The sequence below is a fragment of the Labrus bergylta genome, chromosome 5, assembly GCF_963930695.1.
Source record: "Labrus bergylta chromosome 5, fLabBer1.1, whole genome shotgun sequence".
Lineage (NCBI taxonomy): Eukaryota > Metazoa > Chordata > Actinopteri > Labriformes > Labridae > Labrus > Labrus bergylta.
The window spans coordinates 5096697-5115907 of NC_089199.1; the positions used below are offsets into that span (position 1 = coordinate 5096697).

At 42.3% G+C, this 19211-nt stretch overlaps 1 protein-coding gene across 7 annotated transcripts; it reads left to right on the top strand.

Annotated features, from left to right (window-relative positions):
• The first annotated feature begins 321 nt into the window (after positions 1 to 321).
• On the top strand, positions 322 to 19172 carry ubap2a (ubiquitin associated protein 2a). 7 transcript variants are annotated; one of them, XM_020629379.3, is made up of 27 exons: positions 322 to 472; positions 2233 to 2372; positions 6716 to 6793; positions 6945 to 7055; positions 10688 to 10850; positions 10973 to 11053; positions 11135 to 11252; positions 12295 to 12392; positions 12562 to 12626; positions 12718 to 12788; positions 13093 to 13279; positions 13368 to 13632; positions 13734 to 14038; positions 14215 to 14435; positions 14611 to 14893; positions 15148 to 15187; positions 15308 to 15482; positions 15734 to 15785; positions 16071 to 16383; positions 16502 to 16593; positions 16794 to 16844; positions 16932 to 17025; positions 17169 to 17579; positions 17739 to 17843; positions 17938 to 18005; positions 18104 to 18295; positions 18386 to 19172. In XM_020629379.3, exons 2-27 carry the CDS (start codon positions 2277 to 2279, stop codon positions 18479 to 18481), a joined length of 3831 nt encoding a protein of 1276 aa, XP_020485035.2. In that variant the 5' UTR covers positions 322 to 472; positions 2233 to 2276; the 3' UTR covers positions 18482 to 19172. The 7 variants fall into 7 exon arrangements, with proteins under 7 accessions (XP_020485035.2, XP_020485037.2, XP_020485038.2 ...); XM_020629381.3 differs by having other exon boundaries at positions 12295 to 12386; XM_020629382.3 differs by having other exon boundaries at positions 11135 to 11201.
• The last annotated feature ends 39 nt before the right edge of the window (positions 19173 to 19211 follow it).

Here is a 19211-nt window from a genome sequence, read left to right on the forward strand (position 1 = left end):
CAAAGGCATAACACCTTAACTCCACTGCAGTGAAACAGTAACTTCACTTTGATCCGCAGCAAAACAAAGGCAGAAGACCTTAAATCAGTTTGAGTATTCCTGAATGCTGCAGTACAAAGACAAAGACCCTGATGAGTGAAGTTACTGCACTCTGCCTTGGTTTCTCGAGGGCTTTTGGAAGTTAAGGCAAATACAACTGACTATTTTCTCAAAAAAACCAAAAAAAACCACAATTGACTCAAGATATTTGTCCTCATAATAAAGAACATCTGTAATGTTCCAAAAATGAAGTTACTGCATTTTGCCTTTGTAGGGCAGCATTAGAAACACACCTCGGCTAACAGCAGGAGAGTAAACCCTGAAGGTTAAGAAGTTGGTTGTGACCCGGAGAAGAGAGAAGCATCCACCGCGGCAGCAGCGCACATCACGTGACCATCTTGTCTGCTGCTTGCTGAGTGAAGCGTGTTAGCAGGTAACAAAAACATTCATTTTCTCATGTTTTTCAACTTCAATTCCTTTATTTGAACGCATATAAACCTAATAGCGAGTCACATTCTTGCTGAAATAGTTGGTCAGTGGTTTCGTTGTTTCGCTCACACGGGGTTGTAAGGGATGTCTTTTCGCAATTTTTCTGTTGTCTTGTTTCCCCGGCGGAGCAATGTCGGGATTCTGCTCCGCTTCGAGGCCTTTCTTTTTCTTTTAAATTAATACAGTTGTGTTTTTAGCTGGACAGCCTGTTGTCTACATGTCGAATAAATGTCTAATGGAACAACTACTATATTTGAACTAGTCGGTGGATCTTTAAATACGTACAATCGCCTAAGCACGCACATTTCTTTTCTTTCGTTGGCTACCAACTTGGAACAGATTTAGATAGCATCGTTAGCTAGCTTCATCCCCACTGCATCGTCTGTGGTGTCAGCGTTAGCATGCTAGTAGCTAACTCGAGGACAAAGAGACCCTAGTACCAACAGCACCTATTCGACCAGAGTTAGAATCGAGAGCAACACTAAGATTATTTGATTTGATTATGGAAGATAGACAATAGCGCTTTAGTAATAGTCGTTTACGTGACCAAGAAATAAGTTACACTAAAGCGACGGGCTAATGTTAGCATTGGTTAAAAACAACGATGTGCTCGCATTAGTATCAGAATGTATAGCGGCTTTTAAATTCGCCATAACATGGTTAATTGTAAATATAAATAAACATCTACGGTGACTTTCGTGGACATATTTTCCTTCAGTTTTTAATATATATGTATGAGCATCTTAGCTGTGCAGAGCCACTGACTGACTGTTTTGTTGTTGATTGCGACAAAGACCGTCGACGCTTAAAGAATGTCGAAACTGGATTAAATTACAAATATAGCTATTTTTTTTATAGGTTTTACAGTCTCTTGACATTTTAAAAGAAAATCACATTTATAAACAGATTATCTTTTTGCTTTAGCTTTGTTCATTCTATCAGCCAATGGCAGCGTTGTATTTGCCTACGTCACACAGTCGCTGTAAGCTGGGTCGCTATTGTTCTCCGATGTGAAACAAATCAGCAGGGTTATTTGTTATTATAGTAGTAATGGACACCATCGTCTAACTGCTTTTAAAAAGTATTAGTCAAGACAAGGTGATGGTGATTTACATTTTAAATGTATGTGCAGGTGGATAAAGCCCTCTGTTTATCTTTTGTTGACAGTCGTTTAATATTAGGCATAACAAAATAGTAGTGCTGTGTGCTTCATCTTGTAACACTCAAGCAACGTGACGGGACTCGCTTGTCAAATACTCTGAGTAATTCAACTGGCATAGTAGTGTAGTGTTTAGGATCCGTGACATACATGTAAATCTTTGCTGCGCTGAACTACACAACAGAGGGGATGTGAGGTCATAGTTTGTAGTGTTTGTTCTGCTTCACACTCTGTGGTCTGTGCTGTTTGTAAAAGGACACTGAGTTGCTCTCCCTCCTTGACCTAGATTTTCAGCAAAGCTGTTCTGTCACCAGGCCAACTCTTACAGCGTCCATAAGGGCAGTATTCATGATTGTGCAATAACACATTTCTCGGATTAAACTCCTTATTTCCTTCGAAGGAAAGTCTTGACTCTCTGGTCTAACAGCATTGGAAATGAAACCTGTGTGTGTGTGTGTGTGTGTGTGTGTGTGTCTGAGAGAATTTTGAAAATAACCTGTTGATCGTTGGCACTCATCGTTCCATGTTTGTTGTGTTCTTTGCAGATTTTTTTCTATTTTGTACATACAGAGTTTTGTATATACTGTATATGATGAGCTCGCTGGGCGGCGACAAGGCCCGGGGCCCTCGGGAAAAAGCGCTGCCTGCTGCCACTCACACATCTCAACCACAGAAACAGATACAGGTGAGCCACCGCAACCACATGATCACATAAAGCACACCCTTCTCAGCCGCATACATTTTGGAACATAACACCAGTGTGCACACTACTTCATCACACTTCTTCATTCGACAACAAATCAGTAGGTCTCTAAAGCATAGTTTGTTTGTTACTGAGTAATAAACTCCAGATTATTTTAGTATGAAGTCAACAGCTCAGCCAATATACTGTGTTAATAACATCACCATTTAAAAAAAAAAAAAAACTTTCAACCAGAACATTGGCAATACTGGTAATGCACTTGATTGCATAAAATTTTACAGGTGTATTCAATTAAGTGGCCACCGAATTGTACATTATTATCATACATTATTAGGTTTATCAAAATTGGGTGCCAGACAGCCAAGTCTGTCATTGAAAAGCTCAGTGCATACATCATACAATTGAGGCCTAAGTGAAATGCAAAATCATGGCACAAAACCAAATTAAAGCATGTAAAACTAAGAACTCACACGTGGCGGACGACGCAGAAGTGGCAGAGTTGCCGATACCAGAACCGGTATTATTTCTGCCACGACTGGAATTTTTGCCATGACGTCATGACTGTTTAAAGAGCCCATATTATGCCCTTTTTGGGGTTCATATATTTAATCTATGTACCTACTAAAGTATGTTCACAATAGCTAAAGTTGGAAAAAAGTGTCTGTTTTCATGTACTGCACCGGCTCGCTTCTGACTCTCTGTAAGGCTCTGAAGTGCCCACGTTCAGAGTCCCCATATGTGCCAAGTCTGATCTGATTGGTCGGCCTGTCGGCTCTGCCGTAATTGGTCAGTCGCTCAGCACGGTTCTCGGAAATGTCCCGCCTCTTTTACCATATTGTGAATGCAGCCACTGGCTCTGTCCGAGGGTAGCATAAACATTAGCACCTTAGCACTACTGTGCTACCGCAGGCTACGGCATATCGTGAGCGTGCTACAGAAGTTAACGGGCGTGCAACATGAGCTGCAGGGCTTGCCACAACGAGCCAATGGGCTTAGATCAGTGATCTCACACTGACAAGACATCACACTGACAAAACTTTTTTGAGGGTGGCTAGAACCGAGTGTTACATGCAGCTAATGCTGCAGCTAACAGGAGGACGTAGGAGAAGCCACGTTTCCGCGGACTTTGAATTTTTGCGCATAGATGTGCCTAAACATGCACAGGACACTTGGAAAACACACTAAAGAGCATATAAAACCAGAAAAAGCACAATATGGGACCTTTAAGATAAACATGTTTGGTTGTAGGGCACACATGAGGCGACACTGATTGCTCAACCTACAGGCCACAGCTGCAGCTAAATAAATGTAGCATAGCAGAGTGATTTCTGACAAGACAACGTCTCATATTGCGTCCCCTGGTCTTCTGCATGTTTTGCTCAGACACTCAGAGCAGAGCAAGCGGTCTTGCATGCTCACTGACCAAAGGGTACAGTCGCCTCCCCATGTCAGAGCAGGTGTTTACAATGAAAGTGAATTGTGGCAGAGCAACTTGGTGAAGTTGTAAAATCCTCCCCTCTCCAAGTTTCACTAAATAACAACTACATTAGATGGGTGTGTTTGCCCGCAGGGCTTCTCCTTCGTTCTGTCATAGGCTTTGTGCTTGAATGACTTGTCTCTGTGTCACTTGAGCCCAACGCAATAAGTATTTGCATCTTAATTACAGTGGGTCTAGCTGTAAGCTGGTCTCGACAGTGTTATTGAAAATATCAGGTAATTGTAGCTCCTTCTAAAGCGCACTTAATATTAGGCATGCAACAATTCTCAATAAAATATTGAACCGTTCAGTTCGGCATCCGCGGTTCAATACTGACTTGTGAATTGCGGTTTTAACGGTTTGGCGTTGAACTAGTTTTCACGCATTGTATTTCTCTCTAAATTGTTAGTGCGCAGGGATGAGGAAACCCCGTCCGAGTTAATAGCCAATCACCACGCGCTAAAGTTTGGTGACGCTGACAACAACATTACTTTTAGCATGGCGAGCAGTGAGGAGCAGCCAGACCCGGAGTGGCTAATCGGGAGAACCGGGACAATTCCTGGTGTGCCGGTGCAGTGACAGTTTATAGATCATACAGACTGCAGTCATTGCTCAAGTAGCGTAGTAGTTTCTGATAGTGTGCAGCGAGCGTGCGCGCCTGGAAAACGCAGTGCAGTGTTTCCCACTCGTCCAGGTATATTAACAGCTGCAAGCACCCTTTTTCTGAAAGCCTCTCTCCCTCAATATGTCAAAAACATGCATTAAAACATAACTGTGGGTCTGCACACGTGAGAGGGAGAGAGAGCTATACGGGTGAGCAAGAGTCAGGGAACGTGCCATTACGCATATAAGTGGACAGACAAGAAACAAAAAGTGAAATTGATCATCTGCTCTACAGTTTCCATGTTAACCAGTGAAGTATGTGAACTACATGGCAGGCTGCTGTCTGTTAACTAACTGATGTCTGTCAACATCAACTGAGTGCTCCTCTGTCTGCACATCACCCTCACTGCTCTTATTACATAAAACACATCTGAACCTTCAGTGTGAGGTTTGATGTCTTTTGAAGTGTTCTTAAATCGTTTGAGCTGCTGTTAATACTCAAAATATTTACAATACTGAACATTACATGAATAAGAGAGGAGCGATAATCGTAACTAAAAGAGAAATATGACAGTATGCCACCAATGCACTTTTTTGTTGACATTCATTGAGCTAATTGTAGTTTACCTCATGTTCAAATCTAATCTGACTTTCCAATAGGTTGAAAGGAGAGCACCTGAATTTGTTTTTGCTTCAAAGTAAAATAAATAGTTTTAAAATGAAAAAAGTAAAACCTCAAAAGCATGTTGTTACAAGCTAAAACGTAGCCTACTGAGAAGGGAACACACACTGTCTTATACCGTATTTTCCGCACTATAAGGCGCACCGGATTATAAGGCGCACCTTCAATGAATGGCCTATTTTAGAACTGTTTTCATATATAGGGCGCACCGGATTATAAGGCGCATAGAATAGAATGTGTTTACAACTGAACAAGGCTGGGAGATATTGTGAATATATAAATATAAATACGTATAAAACGTAACGTATAAAACTACAAAAACAAAAGTACATAAGACGATTTCCCCAAATAATAAATTATTTCTTTGACGTTTCTCTTAACTCTCAAAACGTAGTTTTATACGTAGTGCATTCACAATAACTCAACGTTGTTCAAACGTTAATGTGCATATTCACAATATCTCCCAGCCTTGTTCAGTTGTAAACACGTAAAAGAAACACAGTCTGATACCGCTAAACGTTAGTGCATAACTCAACATTGTTCAGTTACGTATAACACGTAAAACTCACTTTTTCAGTTCATTCCCCGTCCACGAATCCCTCGAATTCTTCTTCTTCAGTGTCCGAATTGAACAGTTGGGCGAGTACGGCATCCAACATGCCCGGCTCCCTCTCGTCATTATCCGAGTCAGTGTCGCTGAGCGCCGTGTACAACCAGTATGGATCAACCAATTAACCAATTGATCCATATATAAGGCGCTCCGGATTATAAGGCGCACTGACGTTTTTTGAGAAAATTAAAGGCTTTTAAGTGCGCCTTATAGTGCGGAAAATACGGTAATTATTTTTTTTCTGGTTTCATATGCAGAATGAGTTGAATATCAAACTACCGGCTTGTTGAGGGGGAGAAGGGTGGTCGAAGTGCATTAATATGCAAATGAACAATCCCTTTTAGTACTGTAATACTGCGATATAATACAGTTACTGTAGACTGAAAAAAAAAATATCAGGTCATATCTCCCACCACTCGCTCAAGGTGAATTCTCCAAGTGAAAAATTCTGCTGTTCACACATGCACCTCACCCTGAAAACCTAAAGAGGTTTTTTGAGGAGGAGTTTTGTGAAAGTGTGTTCAGCATCAAGTTCTACCGAACTCTGTGAGAATCCTACCACAGCAGGATTATCAAACATCAAACAGATCAAATCATCTTACGAGCCAAAAAAAAGCAAAAAGAACCCTCCACCCACTATTGGTGTCCACAAGAATCTCCTCATTTAACCTTGGGCAGCACAGAGACTCTTACCCTCACTAAAACCTTAATTCAGCCTAAATAATGTGTCTGCAGTCCTCCAGAAACTCTTCCATGAGTCAGTCCTGTTGTCTCCTCTCACATACTACACACAGGTCACAGGTGCCAGGAATCATCTTTCTCTCTCCTCTGTTGGGCCACACCCACTCCCTCACAGAAGCTCTGCTGTGCATCCTGTCTGCTACAAAATGGATACTTATATTCTTCCTGTTTTTCAGTTTATGACACATTAAACATTGCTCTCTGTGTTACAGGCTACTGCTGAACAGATTCGGCTTGCCCAGATGATCTACGACAAGAATGATGCTGACTTTGAGGACAAAGTTAACCAGGTAACATTTGTGGCGTTTTTCCAGACAAGGCTTCTTTTGTAACAACCGTTATGAAATAATAACTGTGCAAAACTGTTGTATTTTGTCATTGGTACACCTTTTATGACTATCAGACATTTCTCATTTGGATTGTGTTTGTTGCTCTGACCAGCTGATGGAAGTGACTGGGAAGAACCAGGATGAGTGCATGGTAGCACTCCATGACTGCAATGAGGATGTTAGTAGAGCCATTAACTTCCTTTTGGAGAGCACCTCTGACATGGTAAGTGACATGTGACAGTGTCTGATTTAATGCCCTTTAAACATTTACAAACTAGTGTACCATTATTGTAAAATATATAAATTGGCTGTTTTAGATAGTGTGAATAGATTTGTTTTGATTGAATATATTGTACCTCTGGCTTACATGCAAGGAAGGTTAATAGGTGATTCTGTATTTCCTGTAGGTATGAATGTGAGTGTCAGTGGTTGTCTATATCTTTGTGTGAGCCCTGTCATTGACTGGCGACTTGTCCGGGTTATATTCTGCTTTTTTCCCAATTGGCATCCAAGATCAGCTCTAGCCCCCTATTACCTTTTAAAGATAGGAGGATTAGCTATTGGATGTGTGGGTCGATGAATAGCTATACCTCACACACAATAAGGTTGAGGTTGAAAAAATCCCAGTTAACTGAATCAACATACTACAAAATTGCCCTTCATAGAGATGTGTACATGCACATAATGGCCCTCACTTATCAAACATACATACGGCAGAAAAATGGGTGTACGGTAATTTCCATGCAAAGTTCGGCACTTATCAATTTGGACTTGAGCGGAGGGTACGCTCAAATCTCACACCAGGTTTCAGTTCGTGTACGCACATTTTCAACTCAGTGTGGACTTACAGTGCAGCGAATCTGTCTGTGTCAGAGAATCATTAGATCATACTATAACAGTGCTTGTTAAGACGGATAGATAGAGGTTCACAGATTTACTGTTAGATAAGATATCTCAAACGATCTCTGTAGACTACATCGCTTTTTAAATAATGTTGAACAGCGCGAGCCGTCAGGTGATTCCTTTAGCTGTGTGTTTTATTTGATGAATTTTTGTTTGTTTAATCGATTTACTTTGAAGATTAAAGATTAGAGAGGCTGTTTTTGGTAAATACATGTTAAACGTTCATGTACAAGGACTATCACTGCAGAAAATACTGAGACAAATTAAAACAGAAAAACTAAAAACATTTACTTTTAAAGGACATAAAAACTTCCAGAGATACTAAATACAACTTTTAGCCTCTGAAATATGAAATATTTAGGAGAACAGAACATCAACATTAGATCGTAACTAATCGGTATGTTCGTAATTGCGCACAGCAGACGCACATAGGCCAGAGACTACATGTGACATAATAACGAATAAAGAAATCTGGAGGCTGTAAGACGGAGTCAGGACCTTCGTTTATGTAAGTGTTGAATTCTTATGTTTAGAAAGAAGGCTAATCAGATGAGAAGTGCACATTGCACAGGGTTTGATCAAACACTTTATTCATTTGTTGCAGGACGTTTCAGGTTTCTCTTCTCGTATAAAGTCTCATTTAAACGTCGCAGCCGACGTTATCTGACACAGATGCAGGTTTGCCTGTACCACTTGTGCCTGATATTGAGGCTGAACTGATGAAAGAAGCCACTTGCTCCACGATCTGGGATCATTTCAGGTGGGGTACGGCTGGCGTCCTCCGGTCCGCTCCAGGAGCTGCTTCTTTTAAGACCCGCAACACTAGGATATATTGTAGTGATCGTATGGCCTGACCAGGTTTTTTAAACTAAAAGTATTAAAAATATATATATATTATGTACGTTACATATCACGGATGTTAGGCTATATATTTTTTATATTTAAAACCAACGCTGTTGAGATTTCATGCAGGTGCATTTCTTCTGAAGCTCGCTAATCCTATATTTCAGGCTGCCAAATAACACAATGTTATTCCTCTTTACTTCTCTCTGTTATGGTGTCACTCAGGTCATATCTCGTTTCTCTTCTTTGTCGTATTAAGTATCTCCATGCCATAAACTCTGGGGGCGAGGACAGCTGAGCTGTGAATATATAGGGGTGTGGTATTTAAATGACAATCGTTTCCAGCCGCAACACCCGATCTTAAATACGCTGTGATCAGCCAGATACGCACATTTCATAGGTCCCACGTGGACTCTGTTGTACGATGATTTCTACACCCAAATCTGCGCTGGTTTCTACACTAGATTGATAAGTGAGGGCCACTGTGTCTATTACATTACTACCCATCTAAAAACTGAGTAAACACACATTTTATTAACCACTGTAGATCAACAAAATGTCCATACAGGCATTATAGCACATCCTGTATCTGTGTTTACACAGGATGTGCTCAGGTAGAGCATTGCTGTGAGGTCACTGTTGTGTCAGCAGCACTTGAGGCCCAAAACACAACCATGGAATTCTTACCTTATATAAAGTGTGTAGAGTGACAATCGAGTCATTGCGATCCCTGTGACAGTTGTATTGATTCAAGGTGTAAAAGAGAGAGCTGTAAAACCATCGAAACACTGAAAAGAAAGGGAAATAGTTTGAATCTATCTTTGCCATCTTTTATAGTGAAGTTAAACGAGGCACTTTGGCAAATTTCCAGTTTTGGATATAAAATAGGGTAGCACTTTATAATAACATAAAAGTGATACTGAAATAATAAACTTTAAATGTTTACTGATGTTATTTTTATATCAGTTTGGGTCAAGGGAAATCACAAGTTTATAGCTTCTATATGGTCTCATAGCTGATACAAAAACAATTATCACATTCTACAGAAACCTTTTACTCAAAGTTTTTGTTGCACACATTAAAACATGTCATTTAATGTTTAAAGTATTTGTTAACAATGATCAAACCATTAAACAATTAAAAAAAAATGTTAAAACATCTATAAACTTAACCTTAGTAGATGGTTAATTTGCTACAATAAAGTTTCAATTGATGAACTGTTCACCTTGATAAAAGTTTGATAGATACTATGAATTGTATTTGCATAGTGAATGCTTTGAGCGGTTAATAATTGGTCTCAAACACCTTTAAGCATTATATGGATGTTATTATAAAGTAACAAAAGCTGTTTATAATATGTGGTTATAAATCATCAGGTAATATTAAGTTACCACTATTTAATCTTCTATTAGTGAACTTTAGTGATGTGCACTGAGAATACAATTGAACAATCCTATTGAACAACACTGATGAACAGAAAGTCCAGATTACCATGCCATAATGCTCAGCTGTTCAACTATGGGAGACAAGAAGGATGGGATAACATAAAAGATTACCACAACTGAGCCATGTGCCAGTCATTATTTCAAGACAAAGATGACCTCATAGGGTATTTGTTTACTGCAATACAGTTCATACTTCAGAGAACAAGGTCAAAAAGTGAGCTGGCATCACTGCTTTTCTGACTTTCCATAAATATTTTTGTGGAGTCCTGTAGAGCTTGTTGTAGTGTCTCTCTGCTCTCAAACTGAAGGTCAGGTATGGTTTTTAACAACGTTAAGAGCACCAGAGGCTTTAGCTGTTTTCATTGAATTTTGAATCCGTAAGACTTTCCCCTTTATCTGGTTAAGTTTGTCGTAACCTTGGATCTACCTGAAGTTTCTTATTTTATTTCAAAATAAAAACAGGTTTGTATCCAAACAGGAAGTAAAGTACCCTTAATTCAAGACGAAACCAAAAATAACAATGAAATCTACTCAAAAACTTGTGATTCATCCGGATTTACTATTGAAATTCAGTGATTAATAGTGATTTAAAAAATGTGTGATGGCAGCTCTAGTCTAAGTCTATTTTTTAGTCTGTTTTTCTTGTTGTTTACTTTGTTTTTAGACCTCCTGGGAGACAGTTGGGAAGAAGAAGCCCCTGGTTAAGGAGGGTCCATCAGAAGGCAAGGAGAACAAAGAGAACAGGGAGAAGAAAGGAGAGAGGGAGGCGAGCAAGGGCCGTGCGGCGGCCATTCGCAAGGGCAAGGGAGCCAGCCGCAGCCGACAGGGTATGGAGTGAAAACCTCAAAATCCTTAACCGTCTCTAGCTTCTCAGTATCAAAATAAAGCACATGATACTGTTACCAACGTGGTTTCTTATCTTTATTGTTCTGTGCTTGTGTTTTCACAGGCCGTCCAGAGGAGAATGGCGTCGAGATGACACCAGTGGACAGAGGTTCCGATCGAGGTCGGAGGGTCAGAGGTGGAAGAGGTAAGTATAAGTAGATGTTCATTTCTTTTTAGTACAACTCGCACTTGGGTTGATGTTGTTGACTTTTGTGTGAATGTTTAGCAGGATCTGGAGGCCGAGGCCGAGGCAGAGCACCAGCAGGGAGCCGGTTCTCAGCCCAGGGCATGGGGTATGGTGACAACACACATGCAGCACATTCAAGGGACTCTTCCGCCAAAAGGTTTGAATGTAGTATCTCATGATGTCCTTGGTCAACAGTTCAAACCCTGTGTGGTACCCCAAAAAATCCAAAATATATCCCACTTTATTCTTTACCTAGTATCACAAACCTAAAGGCTTGAAAGGCCTCTAATGGGAGCTTTGCCTCATGAATAGCATTAACAGTAAACAGTATTACTTCAGTGGCCTGTACTACGAAGCAGGTTCTTCGGTTATTGAGGTTGCTTCAGGGTTAAATTAATTTATTTTTGTGTCGGGATAACATGTCGGAAAGAAGCCACAGTGCACCCAAACTAACCCCTAGGCCACCCATGCCCCAACTAGTTTGGGTGCACTATGACCTTACCTTGGTAGATAGCCATGGAAACTTATGCTGAACACCTATGTTCAGGGTAGGAGATCAGTTTGTAGGAAGAAACCCCTCTGACCAATCACGTCTGTCAGCAGTACTGGTATACACTTTGTCTGTCCCTTGTTGTTTTACTTATGAATTAGGCTAGGCCTGTGTGAACATAAAACAATTACTTTAATCATTAATGATACAGTTTTGATAATAAAGGTATTGATTGTCCGTCTTAGGCGCAAGATAATCTCTTAGCATACTAAATACTTTCATATTCATTGTTATTAGTTCCATACTGCCCTGTTTGTTTCTGTCAAGGCTGCAGCTATAATATGACATATTTAACTGACAAAGGTGCCACAAGACTATAGGCCTCTGTGCAACAAATTCATTTAATGGAATAAACAGGAGATTTACTCAGATCTATGAGCTCATGGAATCTGCTGACGACAGATTTGATCATGTCTGATTGGTCATATACTGCTCATTCAAGTGAACATGCTCACAGAAACTCTAGGTTGATTACTCTTGTTGATAACCAGCTTTGTGTGACCACTTCGTAGTACAGGCCCCAGATGTGGGTTATGAGGAAAACAATTTACAAGTATAGGGATTTTCCCTCAACACCAAAAATCCAACATGGCCCTGCAGTTAATTATTTGAGTGTAACTAAATATACGTCATCTTTAATCCTTCCCAGGACCTTTAATCCTGCAGACTATACCTCAGAGGCTGGTACTGGGACCACACAGAATGAGTCATGGGACACGGTGGCCGACAACAGCACAGATGGTACAGGTAACCTCTTTTCCACTCCATGTGTTCTAGTTATGCATGAAGCAGACGGTACTCTTTAGCTCTTTGTGTCATTTACAAATGAAGATAAGCTACATGCATCCTGCATCTTGTTTACTTGCTCATCCCATGTGTTTTTGAACTGTGTGATTCATCTTGTTTTGTCCTCTAGTTACTGGTACCTGGAGGAATACTTTGGATGACTGGACAGCTGAGGATTGGAGTGAAGACGTTAGTGTGAGTTGACACATAGTAAGATAGTCGGTCTAACAAAGAAAATGTTTTGTTGCACATTTAATATCCTTTTTTATATTGTGTATTCCTGCAGCTCTCAGAGACCAAAGTATTCACATCCTCATGTGCTCTGCCTTCTGAGAATCACATAACACCTGGGAAAAGGTAAGAAACTGGTCCAGTTATAGTATGGGAAAATAGCCCGGGACTCTTACTACAATGTAACAGTGTGCCATCTATTATGTGACTAAAGGTACTCCATAGTTTTGGTTTCATCCGTATGAGCTGCCTGTCACAAATGTAAAATTAAATGTACTTTAGGATGGTATATTTTACATCCAGTCACTTTAAATGCTCTGGCTAAAATGGAAATATGAATGTAATACTTTACATTGCCATCCTTTAAGCTGCTATTCTCCATTTAAAAAAAAAAATATATATATAAATCATCAATTTCTTTCTTTGTTAGTCTGGACCTCGTCTCTCTGCTGCAGAAGCCAGTGGGTGGAGGAAGAGAGCCCCCTTCATCCTCTTCCTCGCAGAGTCTGGTCTTCACCAACTCCCACCACCACCATCACCAGCCTCCGCCGCAGCATCAGCAGCCACCTCCAAGTCGCACCGCCACTAGTAGCACAAGCTACGCGCATGCAGCTCTGGTAACAACAGTTGCCTTTGATACTATCCATCCTTTTTCTACACATCCAAACAAAGGCTGAGATTTATCTCTTCTTATGTTTATGCCAGTCATCAGTTCTGGGAGCTGGTTTCGGGGACTTGGGCCAGGCCAAAAGGACTCAGCCCAGCGCTGGAGCTCAGATACTGGAGCAGCTGAAGGGTCCTGGCTTGGGGCCATTACCTTCATCCCAGGCTGCACCTCCAGCCAGCACCCAAGGAAGCAGCACCTCCATTGGCCGACTGCCAGTCCTTGGAGGATCTTTACCTCCGCCCTCCACATCTAGCTGGGATATTAAGGCTTCAGAATCCAACTCGCTGACCTCACAGTTCAGCCGTAAGTGTTGTATGTATTGTAAGAACATGTAATAACTAATCATGTTAGTATTCATATTTAAAGTCCTTGCCCCATGTTTTGTCATGTGTCTGTGTGCGCAGGTGAATTTGGCCTGCAGCCTGAGCCGTCTCTTGTGCTGAGCCAGCTGGTTCAGAGGCATGCCGCTCCTTCCTTGCCTCTGGCACGACAAGCGAGTCCGCCATCACAACAACAGGTAGCCCCCGTTTCAGCCTCACATGCTCCGCAGCACAGCAGCACACCCTCACAGGCAGGCCCGGTGATGGCTGCTGCCGGTGCTAAACCTCCTGCTCCCAGTGCAGGGCTGGACCCTCAGGGCAGCACTACACCGCTGCAGCAACGGGCAGCACTAAAAGGCCAGAAAAGAAGGATACCTCCCACATCAAAGGTAAGAGATGGATCTTCCACAACAGAAGAACATGTTGCTACTTTTGACACACACAGGGGTTTTACACCTGGAAAACCTGTCTGTTAATAGATAATCTTTATAACTGAAAGGTTATATAAACTTATTATCATTATCCTGAGACCTGAGGTTTTTTTTTTCCCTGTATTTCCTCGCAGATCCCCTCCACGGCAGTAGAGATGCCAGGCTCAGCTGACATCCCTGGGCTGAACCTGCAGTTCGGGGCTCTAGACTTTGGCTCGGAGTCGGCATTGCCAGAGTTTGGAGTTGTGGATAATTGTGCAGTTTCCAGGGAGTCCACACCGGCCCCCGTCTCAGCACCAACTGCACCAGGACCAGGGACACAGAGCCAGACAAGCCTGTACTCCAAACCACTGAGGTACTGTCACTGCTGTTTACTGACTTTCTTTAGGTCATGGTATAACACAAACTGTGACCCCTAAGCTAGCTTTGGGGATTTTTTAATTTTTATAGTATTGCAACATTCACATTTTATTTTCCAATTTTGCTCATTTTGTCTCCTAACATGATGTCTCCCTGCTGTTACCTTGCAGTGAGTCGCTGGGCAGCCCTCTCTCCGTCGCCCTGCCCCTCCCCCTCTCATCATCCGAGCCAGTATATCATTCCTCCGCGGTGGCATTATCCAGCCACCCTCCCTCTTCATTAGGGACTGTTGGCTCCACCAATCATCCCCCCTCTTCCACAGTCTCTACCACTTCCTCCTCTGTACCCCCTTCCTCTCACTTTTCCTCAGTGGGTGGGAGTTACGACGGGGCCATGCCACCTCACACGAGACTGGCCTTCTCCCAGAGTAAAGAGACCTCAGGGCCAGTCATGGTGAGTAGAGTAGCCAACATTAATTCTCACTGTGTGAATGTACACATTGTTTCAGTATTTGTTTTTACATTAGAACGATTTTATTATTATTTGCCATCAACACCTGAGCAGAAACATTGCCAATATCCCAAACGAAATGTAGCTGATGCCTTCCGTTCAGGCTATTCACCTTTTACTGTGGAGAATGTGATGAGTTTGAGATCTGTTATTCAATATTATACACAAACATAAAGTTGTGTTTTTCTCACCACCAGAATGGTATGAATGGTGTAAGGACCTCCGCTGCTCTAGACAGTAAGTAACCAATGACTTTTTAAATTGTTCAATGAATACTTTATGTTGTAAAGTTTACCAACAACCATGTTTCTATTTAACTACAAATAAAGACCTCTTTTCTCTCTGACTCCTCCCCAGCTTCTTCAGCGTCCTCCACGCCGAAGCCAGACTCGCCGTCAATGAACATCAGCAGTAACGGTTCCTCAGCACCCTCCTCACACTTATCCTCATCCCTACCTGCACACAGCTCCAGCACACTCTCAAGCCTGGCACAAGACCTGCCCTCAGTCAGCCAGCTCAACTCACTCAACAGGTGACACCCGTGCACAGGGCTGACTATTGACTATTTTCAATTTCAATGCAGAGTTTCATTTTCTTTGTAAAGTCAGCATGCAGACTTGCAGGCATCAGAAAGCAGACTATGCTAAAAATGGTATTTTGCATCTAACAAAAAGATCAAACATCGGAAGTAAATCAAGAAAAGAATTGCTATACAAACTGAATTATAATGCTGTTAATCCAGTACTCTTTTCATCACTCTTAACTTCTGTCTCCCCTCTACAGCCATGTCAACAGTCATTCCTCAGTCTCAGCTCTGGGCTCCAGCTCCCTCACTGTAAGTTCCTGTCTCATTCTCTACCAGCATGATTGCTAACCTTCTTTATGACCACTGATCCTGAATTCTAATATGCCACCAAACAGTTGAATCAGTTTGCCTAATATATTCATAATATCAAAAAGAACATTTAAAAAGAAATACAAATAAAGAGCCATACCACCTTGGTGTTCACTGTGTGGTAAAGGTGCAGTACAATGCAGACCCATGCATGCACAGCACACTGATATCCTAAAAAGACTACTTCCAAATTCAACTGATCCCCCTCTTTGTACCCGTCTACAGTACACGAGCGTTGACAACAGCAGTGTAAGCTCTCTGGCTCCCTCCTCTGGCTCGTATACATTATCGCAGCCCCCTGCTTCAGCACTCCACTCAACCCACAACAGCAGCAACAGTAGCAGTGGCATCAGCCACCTGGCCAACCTGCCCAACATGGGCAACAACATGAGCCACACAGTCGGTGTTCTCGCTGGCACCGCTGGACTTCACTCTGCCGCTGCCACCAGTGCAGCGCTGGGACTCGGCTCCAATGGAGCTACTTCCGCGTCCAATCTTTCTGCACCAAGGACCACACCCCTGCTCTCCTCCTCTGCTGGTACACACACAACATTTTTTTTGTGCTCCTGAGGAGTCGAGACAAAAAAGAAGGAAGAACTATTCCCATGCAAGTTAGGAATCTCATAGTGATGGGTATTCTTTCATTGTGTTGACAGGTAAAGCTCCTCCTAACCTGTCCCAGGGAGTGCCTCCTCTACTGCCTAACCAGTATATTATGGGCCCAGGGGGGCTACTGCCAGCATACCCAGTAAGTAGCCTTACACATATGTATATGTGTATATATTGTATATAGACGATTCAATGGAGTCATTATATGTGCCTGTTTTTCTTTTAAATCTGCCACTGCAAAATGTGATATTTTTCATCATATGTACTGTATATCTGTCTGCGTTTGGACATGATTTGCTGTATTTTAAGATGACTATATATGTATCCTGTGTTTCACAGCAAATCTATGGCTATGAGGACCTCCATATGCTCCAGTCAAGACTGCCGATGGTAAGCCTTATCGACAGTCCTTACTCTAGTCGTTTTTTTCTTTGATTGTTCCGTGGATGCCATCCTGATCCTGTACTTTCCCTTCAGCCCTCTTTGCAGGATTTCTATGGAATCACATTCCCCGGCCCCACTGCAACTCTCTCGGGCAGAGATGGGAGCCTAACCAACAACCCTTACTCAGGTAAAGCACATTATTATTGAATTAGATCAGTTCATAGGAGAGAGAGAGACAAGTGGATCCAGAGTTGTAAAAACTTTCTCCTTCACACTGTCTAACTTGATTTCATTTTGGTGTACTCACGTTATATTCCCCTCATTTGTCAGGTGAAGTCACTAAGTTCGGCAGGAATGACTCCACCTCCCCAGCCCCCCCTACAAGCCTCTCAGCTCCACAGCCTCCCCAGGGTCAGAGCCAAGGACAGAGCCAGGCCCAGCCTCAGCCTCAACAGGCCCAGCCTCAGCCGCAGGGTCAGCCGCAGCACCACAGCAGTCAGCAGGCTTTCCTTCCTCCGGGCTACAGTTACACTGGCCTGCCTTACTACCCAGGGGTCCCCGGTGCTGTACCAAGTGCTGCTGCCTTCCAGTATGGCCACACTATGTTCGTTCCTCCTGGGGGGCCAGCCTCAGCCAAGCAGCACAGTATGGGTCTCGGTCTGGGAAACCCCTCTGCTAGCCCCTTCCAGCAGCAGACCCAGCAGCAGCCAAGCGGCTATGGCCAGCACACCTTCAGCTCAGGTTTGTAAGAACAAGGATTGAGTCACAAATGAGTTTAGGGTTTGGGAAATATGTCAGATTTAAGGTTAAGTACTTTCCAAAATTATATTTTGTGGATTTTCTTCAACAGGAGTGGAGTGTTCTTGTTCTGTCCTGATATTAATGTTGTCTTCCCCCCAGGGTATGAGGAGCTGACAGCAGGGCCAGCAGGAGTGGACTACAGTAAAGGATACAACTCCTCCTCACAGGCACAAGCCAAATCTGCTGCTTCTGGGCCTGGCAAAGGTACAAAGCAAAATACCACCCTTTCTAATGTCTTTTAAAAACGTTTTTTTTAACTTAGTCTAATGTGTAAATATAATTTCCATTGCTTTTCCAGGCGTCTCGGTGACGTCCAGTAACTCTGGTGTGCCAGACATCAGTGGAAGTGTTTACAATAAGACCCAGGTGAGCCTCCAACAACTCAACAAAAATACAAATAAAACTAAGACTGTGTGGTGAGGTTAAGTTTCAAGTTTGATTATTCTTCTATCCTCTTTTTGCAGTCTTTTGATAAGCAGGGTTTCCATGCGGGGACCCCTCCCCCCTTCAGCTTGCCCTCAGCACTGGGGGGTCCAGGGCCTCTGAACCCTGGAGCAGCTCCTGGAGGCTATGCACCAGCCCCATTCCTCCACATTCTGCCTCACCAGCAACCACACTCACAGCTGCTGCACCACCATCTAGCTCAGGATGGACAGGTAGCTCTTGCTGATCATTTGCAGGCGTTGGAACAGATTTCCCCTGTTTTAGAATTTCTTTGATCATTCCCATTTCTTTTTCACATTCAGGGTGGTCCGAGCCAGCGTGGCCAGTCAAGCAGCCTGCAGCAGAAGAGCCAAGTCAACAAGTCGAGCTATGGCAGCTCTCCCTACTGGGCCAACTGAGAAGGCTACAACTTTGATGTGTGTGCGCGCTGTGTGCAAGGACAAACACGAACACACAGCGCCACACCATCCTATCTGACTGACAAGATCATAGAAGGACAAACCATTTTACAACACAAGCTAAAACACACACTACCACCCCCCCCCTACCCTTTACTCTGTATATCCCCTTTTCAAATTTATGGCTGTTGTATGTAAAATATATTTATGTATGTATTTATACAGTATATATGTATTGGTAGGACATTAAATGTGGTTTCTGCATTTTGTTTTTAATTTTGAAGGACATTTTATTTAAAAAAAAAAATGTGGAAAGACGAGAATGCTAATTCATGGAGATGAAGTTGGTGAATATACTTGAACACAAGCATCTTGTGATGTGATTTTTTTGTATGCATACATGAATCAAGGATGATGTACATAGATTCTACACATCATTTTCACAGCAAAGACCTTTTTTATTTTGGAAGAAACAAGTTTTTGTAACTTTGGTCCCCTGCATCTGTGAATCCTTATATTGAGGGTGACTTCAGTTTATAGCTTGATTTTCTTTTTTGCCCCGTTTCCCTCCATCTGTTTCTCATTCCTCAACTCTTTATAGTTGGCTGGTTTTACCAGCCAGGCCTTGGATTTTATGTCATTTTAACATTGGTTTAATCCTTGTTGTCCAAATTAAAAGTTATGAACAGTTCTTATGGGTCTGGCATCAATATTTACCACCCACTTAGTT